Below are 10,935 nucleotides of genomic sequence, written 5' to 3' on the forward strand. Positions count from 1 at the left end.
CAGAAAGAGTGAACTTCCTGTGGCCTAGACCATGGCACTCCTGCAAGCACTTCAAAACTGTCTCCCAGGAGCTACTTTCTAGGGGACAAATCGCAAGCACGTCTGCAAAGCATTCAGTAAATTCCCATGTACTTTGCGTTTCTCTGTGGCTTGTAACAAGTGTAGGTAGGATAGTTTCATCTCACTTTCTCAGTGCCTTTGAAACTTATTCAAGTTGTTGTGGGAATCAATGGTTCATTTCTTTTTATTGCTGTGGATGTTCCACAGCTTATTTATCCATTCACCTGCTGGACATTTGCACTGTTTCCATTCTGGGTGATTATGAAGATAGCTGCTTTGAACATCAAAGTACGTATTTCTGTGTGAATTGGTGGAAGAATAAACACATCAATCAATGGGACAGCATAGAGAGACCAGAGACACACCCACACAAATACAGTCAAATGATTTTTTTAATTTTATTTTTGGCTGTGCTGGGTCTTTATGACTGCGTGCAGGTGAGTGGAGGCTACTGTCTCTCTAGTTGCAATGTGAGGGCTTCCAGCTGCGGGGCTTCTCTTGTCACAGATCACTGGCTTTAAGGAGCCCAGCCTTCAGTAGCTGCAGCAATCGGGCTCAGTAGTTGCAGCTCATAGGCCATAAAGCAGGGGCTCAGTAGTTGCGGCGCACAGGCAGCAGCTTATAAAGAAACATGTTGAGGAAAGAACTGATTTTTTAAAAGGTATCCCGTGTTATATTAATTTTTGAAGGAATTGCAAGAGTACATGGAGACTGTAAAAACAGTAAGTACTGGGCACCATACTACTGAGTTTAGGTAAAATACCAGGCTTGCCATAGAGGCTGCCCACCAATCCCAAAAGCCCAAGAAAAGAAGATGGAATTCTGGAAAAGCAGAGCTCTATTTCTTGCGAGAAAAACAAAACAAAACAGATGTTTCTCCTACTCCTGAGTGACCTGATTTGGTTATAACCCTCCAGGTAGTCAACAGAACCCAGGGAACTAGGTACACAAGGGTGCCATCATTTCTGATCTTATTTTCTCATCCTATTTTACCTCTAAGGCTCATCTATACTTCCTGATACCACATTATAATCCCCTCTGTCTTTCTTCTAATCTCCTTTGCCTTCTTCATCGCCTATACTGTCCCAGCTTCAAGGCTTCCACCCACCCAAGGTCTGACTGAGAGCAGATCCGTGTGGTGGGTCTAGAACTTAGAAGCTGCTGTCTGTGAAATCTCCCAAACCACTGGTAGACACCACAAAACAGTTGTCCTAAGAGTAGGGAACAAGTTAACTTTATGCATTGTACCCTCACTTCAGAAAAGCTGTCAAGCTGCATTTAAAGACCTAAATATAAGGATGCCTTAACAGATACAACTTGGTGACTAACCACCTCCACCATCGCTCAGTTCCTTGGGATGCTTATGAAACTTCTTTTTATAATCTCTTTTACAGCTTGAATTGTGTTCTCCCCAAATTTATACGTTTAAAGCCCTACCTTGTTGGAAATGTGAGATGCATTTGAAGTGGAGTGCTTTAAAGAAGTAAATAAATTAAAATGAGCCCTTGCTAAGTCGCGTCAGTTGTGTTCGACTCTGTGCGACCCCATAGACGACAGCTCACAAGGCTCCACAGTCCCTAGGATTCTCTGGGCCCTAATCCAGTGTGACTGGTGTCCTTATAATAAGAGGAAATTTGAACACAGAGAGACACCATGGGTGCCAGACTGCTGTGGCAAGTCACTGTGGTGGGGTGGGGAGAGCAAGACAGGAAGTTGACAGCTGGCGAGAAAGGGGGCTATTTGAGGATTTTTTTAAAGAGGGCTAAAAAAACTTTCCTTGAAGCTTGTAATCATCCAAAAGGAAGATGGAACTACTTTTATGATATACCAGGAGTTTCATTAAACCTCTTTTATATGTATGCTTGTGTCTGCATTAAGTCATTCAGGTCTTGAAACTGTTGTAGCCACGCATTCCGGGAAACACACTCACTCAGAAGCACAATGCAGATATTGGAGTGCAGGTGATTACACCGGCGGGTCCAAGGCAGAGTCTCCTCTTAGTCAAGGACCTCGACCAGTTTTTGTGGAGCCCTTATATACCCTAAGTGTACTTGCTCAAACCCACCTCCCCAAATTCCTTGAAACTAGTCGGGACAAGGTAAAAGAAAGATAGAATCAAAGTTAACCCATGATTGATGTGTCACAAGACTAAATAAACAGTGGATATTTATCAAAAGGCCTGTGGTCGTATCACGATAAACATAATGGAATTTACCACTTTGTTCTGTTACAGAGATAATTCACATATTCTTTTAGGCAACAGAGAGTCCAAGTACAAGTCCTGGGGTTCTTTCATCCGGGGGGTGAGGGAAGGGGGCCTGGTTTTCCATTGGTATGCCTTTTCTATAGACACCGGGCTCAAAGTTCAGAGTCCATTGGGAGGGTGACCATGCGTGTGGCCTAATGTTCGCAGCCTGGCCTAAGACGGAGTCCACCTCTGTCTGTTTCCTCCTTCAAAACCACTCTGAGAACTAGTAATAATCACTTTTTGTTAAACATTCCAGTTTTCTTGGTTTTTTCCACTTAGCTTAACGATACTATTGACTGGGTCTTTTTCACATTTCTGTACCTGGTGATTTTCAGGGTGTCAGACAGAGTGGAGTTTGGTAGATTCTATAAATGAAAGTAAGTAGACATAATATCTTATCTTAGTGTCGACTTAAAAATTAGCCACAGCCTGAAAGTAGAGAGTGTTTTACTTGATGCGAATGTTTAGGACCCCCAGCCTGAGAGACAGCATCTCAGTAGCCCTGATAGACTGGTTGGAGGAGGCAGGAGAGGGAGTCAGGCTATATACAAGTTTGCAACAAAGCAGACAGGCAGTCGGAACATCAAAGATGATTGTTAAATAAGGAAAGCAGATATCAAGTTAAGGGGTTTAGTGTTCTACGTGTGGGAGGGCTTCCAAGGTGGCGCTAGTGGTAAAGAACCTGCCTGCCAATGACGTTAAGATGTAAGAGACCTGGGTTTGATCTCTGGGTCTGGAAGATCCCTGGAGAAGTAAATGGCAACCCACTCCAGTATTCTTGCCTACAGAATCCCAAGGACAGAGGAGCCTAGTGGGCTGCAGTGTATAGGGTTGCACAGAGTCGAACATGACTTAGCAGCAGCAGCAACCTATGTATGCAAGATTCTGAGATTATTGAAGTCATTCCTTGCATATGTATCTCAGTTATCTGGGGCCAACATCCTGCGTTTTTACAGAAATGTTCTTCTCTTCTTGAATTCCCTTAGGTCACACTGGAGGGCTATAATCACTGATAACTATGACATCCTTAAGTTCCTCATGTAGGGAGTGGTGCTGCTTGTTGGCATGACTCATAAATTCACATTTAGGGGCCAGAATCTCAGATAGCTGTGGCACTTTTTGCCCACCACATGGCAGGAAATATTTGATTTCATGTTAGTAAATGAGGCATTGATTATCTGCAAAGGTAAGTAACTTGCACAGGTAGTAAATGTTTGTGCTGAAATTGTTTTTTAAATTTTTATTTTGAAATAATTTCAGATGTACAGAATGGCTGCAAAAATGATACAAAGAATACCTGTATACCATTTGTCTATATTCTCTAAGCAATAACATCTTTCCTATTTGCTTTATTGTTTTTGTTTAGTTGCTAAGTTGTGTCCAACGCTTTTGAGACCCCATAGACTGTAGCCCACCAGCCTCCTCTGTCCATGGGATTTCCCAGGCAGGAATACTGGAGTGAGTTGCCTTTTCCTTCTCCAGGGGATCTTCCCAACCCAGGGATTGAACTTGCGTCTCCTGCATTGGCAGGCGCTTTAGCTTTACCACTGAGCCACCAGGGAGCCTCATTTGCTGTATTAGTCATATATTTATGTACAGATATATACTTTTTCTGAATGTTTGAGAATAAGTTATGGACATGTTGCCCTTTTTCCTAGGTACACTATACATTTCCTAAAAACAAGAACATTCTTTTTACAAGGGTTGAATATAAGTATACTTATCAAAATCAGGAAATTTGCACTGAAACTATACTATTATCTAACCTGCAGACTATATTCAACTTTCATCAACTGCTATCTTTAACAGAAGAAAAAAAAGATTTGGTCCTGGAACCAGGCTTGGCCCTGGGCTACCGCTAGAGACACGGACTCTAAAACCCCTCAGGGCTTCCTGTCTTTTGAGGCTCATATCTTTGTGGGGCTCCCATATGTACATGTGTAACTAAAATTGTTGTTTTCTTCTGCTAATCTGTCTTTTTATTACAGAGGGATCTAGGCCAAGAACCTAGAAGGGTTTGTGGAAAATTATTTTTTCTCCCTTACTCCTAAGACTTAAATTCTTAATCCCAGTCCTTCAGTTTCTAAATCAAATACCTATTCCAGGACACAGCTTCCACTCAAACAACGGTGTGGGCAGGTCAGACTCACCATTGACAGACTAAATGGGCCCTCCCAGAGGACCTGGTCCAGGGCCTCTCCGTCACAGTACTTCCTCCTCACAGTACTTCTGCCTCTGCCACCCACGCATCCTCTATCGGGGGGCATCTTGTACTGAAGGCTGTTAGAGCCTCCCTGGACCCTACCTTCTAGCTGCCAGGAGCAGCACAGCACCGACTGTGACTACCGGGAAGGCCTCCAGACATGGCTTCCTCCTGCTCCACGACAGCCACGCCCTTTGTGATGGGTGATTAGGAAACAAGACACACAAGTCGAAAACGAGGTACAGATGTCATTAGGGTGAACCACACGCACTTTCTCTTACCAAGCGCTGGAAGCGGAGGTACAAAGGGAAAGAAATCCTATGACACATGGTATCATGGCAGGAACTGAGGCAAAAGATCAGGCACCCACCGGAGTGAGCAATGTGTCAGGAGCCAGAGTCTAAAGGGTATCGATGAGTCTGACCCCTCAAAGGGACAGCTGAATGAATGTCACAACTCCCTTAGGCTGATTAAACCTCTTGTTACAGTAAACAAAGATGTATATGATTAAAAAAAAAAAAAAAATCTGTTCCAAAACCCCAATGGGTAGAACAAACATGTTTTTAGTTTCCCAGTGCTTCCCCACCTGCATCCCCTCTCCTCCGTGATCGATACTTTCACTTTGTTCATTCTAGTAGAGAATGGGAGACTTGACTCTAAGGTTACTGTGGATTATTATCACTATTATTTTTTTTATTATTATTATTTTTGGTTGAGCTGGGTCTTTATTGTTGCTCACCAGCTTTTTCTAGCTGAGGTGAGTAGGGGCTACTCCTTGTTGCAGTGAGCGGGTTTCCCGTTGCAGGGGCTTCTCTGGTTTAGTAGCACAAGCTCTAGGCACAGGGGCTTCGGTAGTTGGGGTGCATGGGGTTGTTATGACCAAGTCGCAAAATCTCCCAATGACCACCAGAGAGCCGAGATCCGATGCAAAAGCAAGAGAGTCTTTATTACCTAGCTCGAGCTGGGGCTCCCACCGTTACCAACGCAGCAGCTATAGGGAGGAGCCCCGGGTTTTGAATTACATTGCTTATATAGGGAGTATTCATGGAAAAAAGGATTTCTAGGTAGGGGGACGTCTGATTGGTCACTTTCTTTAGAAGGGTTGTGTGTTGGTTCTTGATTGGTCCCTATTGTCTAGGTAGATCACAAGTTCCTGAACCTTAAGTCAGGAGATTCTTGTCTGGAGTCCGATTGGCTGGTGGGTGGTGGGGTGAGGTCAGGGGATTTCCAAAGGCTCTTTTCCCGGCACCTTACAAAATCAAGTTTTTCTTTTAACAAAATGGAGTAGCTTAGGTTCTTCACGGAGAAGGCAATGGCACCCCACTCCAGTACTCTTGCCTGGAAAACCCCATGGATGGAGGAGCCTGGTAGGCTGTAGTCCATGGGATCACTAAGAGTTGGACATGACTAAGCGACTTCCTTTCACTTTTCACTTTTATGCCTTGGAGAAGGAAATGGCAACCCACTCCAGTGTTCTTGCCTAGAGAATCCCAGGGACGGGGGAGCCTGGTGGGCTGCCATCTATGGGGTCGCACAGAGTCGGACACGACTGAAGCAACTTAGCAGCAGTAGCAGTAGGTTCTTCAGGGTGAGTTGCTCTTCGGTGTGTGGAATCTTCCCGAACCAGGGATTGAACCCGTATCCTCTGTACCCCCAGGGAAGGCCCCTTCAACTATTTATATTTAAAACATTATCTGGTTAAATATAGAAATAAATAGTGAAGATCTAGGGTGCCTCAGTCACCAGTGTTAGAACCTGTGTATGAAATGCCGTTAGCACTCTGTATCAGTGCCACCTCCAACAAACACAGACAATTTTTTCAGGGGAAATATGTAAAGCTATGAGCAGAGTTTGAAGGCATGTTGAATTTTCTTGCTCTTTAATCCCAGAAACACATGGAAGAGGGACATGGCAGAGGCCACAGGTTGCTAAATAACCTCAAAGTTTGCCTAGAGCCAAAGTAGTTCTTAGAATATTGGCAAATGCAGGCCTAGATAGCTCCAGGCTGGCAATGACATGAAAGGGATCTCAAACATACTTATACACACACTCATTATAATGCAACCAAAAATGGTTTTATTGCTCTGAACATAATACAGCAAGCATTGGCCAAATTCCTAAGGTTACAAATATGGAGGTCTGGACCCTCCTTTACTCTTTTATCTACTACATTCTTTCAAAATACAGAGCTCCAAAGCAGAAAATAATCTGACTTTTTTTTTATTGTTCCAACTCTGGTCTGGTATCCTCATCACTCTAATTTTTCCAATACGCTCCTTTTTCCTTCTATGGGAACCAGGAAAATCAATAAAAGACAAGAAAATCAGAGGAGATCATAAGAAAATTTGTGCTGAGCGAGAAGCAAAGTGATCTTTAAAAAACCTCATCTAAGTGTACAGGAACCAAACGATAAGGGGGGTCGGTCTTCTGAGGAGGGTTACAGGCGACAATGAAGAACTTGTTGTATTGGGCTTTGTCATGGTAGCGGCATGTAGGATATCTTCCCGAAATGAGATCGCACAGAGTCACATTGACACGGTTTGAACTCTGGTGACAGTTGTTCGAGCCATTCCTACAGGTGATGTTGGGCAAATTACAGACAGCAGTCACATCTTGGAAGGAGCTGTTCAGAAAGCTGTTTGTAGGTTTACAGTGCTGAGTGTAGTTATTGACACCACTCATTGCCCTGTTGCATTGGACAGGACTTGACTGTATGTGCTGAATTTCAAACCAGCGAGCCCTGGTGAGACCTTTTGGCACAGCACAAAGTGGACGCACTGACCACCACATTCCCAGCAGCAATAAGAGGAGAGAAGAACATCCCAGAAGATGTGGCCCCATCTTTTCTGTGCAAGGAGAGAGAAAATAGATTGTAGCAGTAGAAACAATAAGAGAGAAATTATTGCTCATAACCATTCAGATTTTTACTCTGCCTTTTAAGATTTCATAGCTCTTGGTTTTTTTTTTTAAAAAAACCATCTTCTTTCTCACTTGAGTCTCACACTTTTGAAGAAACTAAAGCCCAGTGAGGAGGAATTTGAGGTAAGACAACCTTTACTTGAGAAATCTGTATGCAAGTCAGGAAGCAACAGTTAGAACTGGACATGGAACAACAGACTGGTTTCAAATAGAAAAAGGAGTACGTCAAGGCTGTATATTGTCACCCTGTTTATTTAACTTACATGCAGAGTACATCATGAGAAACACTGGACTGGAAGAAACACAAGCTGGAATCAAGATTGCCAGGAGAAATTTCAATAACCTCAGATATGCAGATGATACCACCCTTACGGCAGAAAGTGAAGAGGAACTAAAAAGCCTCTTGATGAAAGTGAAAGAGGGGAGTGAAAAAGTTGGCTTAAAGCTCAACATTCAGAAAACTAAGATCATGGCATCCTGTCCCATCACTTCATGGCAAATAGGTGGGGAAACAATGGAAGGAGTGAGAGACTTTATTTTCTTGGTCTCCAAAATCACTGCAGATGGTGACTGCAGCCATGAAATTAAAAGACGCTTGCTCCTTGGAAGAAAAGCTATGACCAACCTAGATAGCATATTCAAAAGAAGAGACATTACTTTGCCAACAAAGGTCCATCTAGTCAAGGGTATGGTTTTTCCAGTAGTCATGTATGGATGTGAGAGTTGGACTATAAAGAAAGATGAGTGCCAAAGAATTGATCCTTTTGAACTGTAGTGTTGGAGAAGATTCTTGAGGGTCCCTTGGACTGCAAGGACATCAAACCAGTCCATCCTAAAGGAAATCAGTCCTGAATATTCTTTGGAAGGACTGATGCTGAAACTGAAACTCCAATACTTTAGCCATCTGATGGGAAGAACTGACTCATTTGAAAAGACCCTGAATCTGGGAAAGATTGAAGGCAGGAGGCGAAGGGGATAACAGAGGATGAGATGGCTGGATGGCATCACTGACACGATGGATATGAGTTTGAGTAAGCTTCAGGAATTGGTGATGGACAGGGAAGCCTGGTGTGCTGCAGTCCATGGGGTCTCAAAGAGTCAGACACAACCGAGCAACTGAACTGAAATGCTTACTCATATCCACAGGTTCCCCATCCTCAGACTCAACCAACTATGGACCAAAAATATTTGAAAAAAAATTCTAGAGAGTTCTAAAAAGCAAAATTTTAAATTCACTGTGTCCCAGCAACTGTTTACATAGTATTTACATTGTATTAAGTATTATAAGTAATCTAGAGATCATTTAAAGTATAGGGAGGATGTCTGCAGATTATATATTAGTACAAATACTATGTCATTTTATATAAGGGGCTTGAGCATCGGGTTTAGGTTCCTTGGCAAGTCCTGGAACTAATTCTTGTTGAATACCGAAGGACTACCCATAATCTATGATTAATGAATGCTATATCTTTTTGTCAGTAACTTCAACAAATGGGAAGCTCCATGGTGGCTCAAACCGCAAAGCGTCTGCCTGCAATGTGGGAGACCCGGTTCGATCCCTGTGTTGGCAAATTCCCCTGGAGAAGGAAATGGCAATCCACTCCAGTACTCTTGCCTGGAAAGTCCCATAGATGGGGGAGCCTGGTGGGCTACAGTTCATGGGGTCACAAAGAGTCGGACACGACTAAGTGACTTCACTTACCTTACCTTCAATAGATGGGAAGCAATTGCACTGCCAATTGAAAACAATGCTCGTATATTTAAAAAGTGTTCTGACAGCTTGAACTTAAAGCCATCCTCTTTATTTTGAAATGTTTTTCACTCTCTCCTTCAAACCAATAGTTTCCCTGCACAAAGACACAGGAAGCATGGGTTCTCCTTCTGTGGACTTGATGCTAGTGTGCTTTTCCCTTTAGACAGAGTACATAGGCTTAGTTCCGTCCCCAAGGGTGATTATGAAAGTAGGTGATGGAGGGAAGAGATTAATCTATCAATTCCTTCATAACAAAAAATTTTAGGTCTATAAGTGTGAAACTTCTTTAGTAACAGAAGTCAATGGTTAAAGGAGGATGAAGGCCACATGGAAATAAGGATCACTCTTCTACCTCCAGGAAGTAGAAAATACAATTGACTGAGGGAGAATGGGGACAAAGTCCTACTGGCCTACCTATATTTCCAAAGAAAAACAAACATTAAACATTCAGTTTTCAACAGACTCTGGGTTTTGTGCCCATTTGCTCCTTCCCAATTGGAGAAGGAAATGGCAACCCACTCCAGTGTTCTTGCCTGGAGAATCCCAGGGATGGGGGAGCCTGGTGGGCTGCCGTCTATGGGGTCTCATAGAGTCGGACACGACTGAAGTGACTTAGCAGCAGCAGCAGCTCTTTCCCAGGTATTTCAATGTGTTCTAAGAATAGCTGCCAGAGACTGTTTGCTCAAATACAGATTCAGTAAAAACTAAAAAAGGGTTTCACCAGCCTGCTGTGGTCCACTTTCTCAGCCATCTAATTTATGAATCATGTGGGCAAATGCTTCTAACAGTAACTGGGTAAACCTCTTAGCTTTGACTGCTTATACACTCACATCTGCTCTTTTAACAATAGCCAGAGCCATTCCTCTTTTTCTAGAATGATTTTCCCAAGCCAAACTAGTTTAGCTCAAAAGAGGATGTTGAGGGTGGGGAGGGTCAGTTATGGAAAGTTACCAGGAAAAGCACGATAAACAAAAGTAGGGTTGTTATGCAACTTTAAGTCTTTGCCTTCTCCAGTTGGCAAGAGTTGGTAGAGATTTGGTCATCATTTTCTTCTGGGTACAGCAAGGGAGACATTCTTACAAATGGAGGTTTCCCTTATAAATGTAAATGTTTCTTGTTACAAAAAGGTAACTCCTACTAGGTTTTCAGGATTTTCTCCTTGTCTACTGTTTTTTAGAAAACAACCAAGTTAAAATAATATGCCAAAGAGACATTTTGGGGTGGCAAATTCTGCTCCCCTACAGCTCACTTGAGATTTCCCCAGGCCCCCAAACACTGTTGAAAATCACTTTTACTGTCCTTCCTAAATAAGCCTGTGTCGTTATCATTTAGTGTGCTGTCACAGAGTAAGAAAGTTGAGGATCAAAAAAAAAAAAAAAAGTTGAGGATCCCAAGGTTCCACTAAGAAAGTTTAGATAAGAGGTTGCTGGCGAAGTGTCTCAAAGAATTTCACAACTCAGGCTGAAGGTGGGTTAAGGGGGAGAAGACAGAGGAGAAAAGGAAAACACGAGTTCCCAAATGTCAGTTATGGTTGCAAAAACTCGACAAGTTATGGTTCGTGAATCTGGCGATCATCCTGTTTTCCTGAGGAAGTTTAGCTCTCTTCAGATTTCCCTTCCATTCACCAATTCTGCAGTCACGCTTAGAGCCTGTGTTCTAGGCAACTGGCATTTCATGCTGGCAGCTCTACTCAGCTGCAGAAAATAAGCAGCGGAGTAGGAATGTGGGCTGGAAGAGGGCATGGCAACCCAC

At 43.1% G+C, this 10,935-nt stretch overlaps 1 protein-coding gene across 1 annotated transcript; it reads right to left on the reverse strand.

The window, feature by feature from the left end:
- Positions 1-6,564: 6,564 nt before the first annotated feature.
- Positions 6,565-7,381, reverse strand: LOC120853322 (ribonuclease K6-like). The gene has a single exon (XM_040227054.1). It carries the CDS (start codon positions 7,350-7,352, stop codon positions 6,885-6,887), a length of 468 nt encoding a protein of 155 aa, XP_040082988.1. The 5' UTR covers positions 7,353-7,381; the 3' UTR covers positions 6,565-6,884.
- Between the last annotated feature and the right edge of the window lie 3,554 nt (positions 7,382-10,935).

Source organism: Oryx dammah, unplaced genomic scaffold (genome assembly GCF_014754425.2).
Source record: "Oryx dammah isolate SB20612 unplaced genomic scaffold, SCBI_Odam_1.1 HiC_scaffold_26, whole genome shotgun sequence".
Lineage (NCBI taxonomy): Eukaryota > Metazoa > Chordata > Mammalia > Artiodactyla > Bovidae > Oryx > Oryx dammah.

What these genes read in the sequence shown, in the direction of transcription:
- LOC120853322 (XM_040227054.1), bottom strand. Translation starts at nt 7,352, where the DNA reads ATGGGGCCACATCTTCTGGGATGTTCTTCTCTCCTCTTATTGCTGCTG.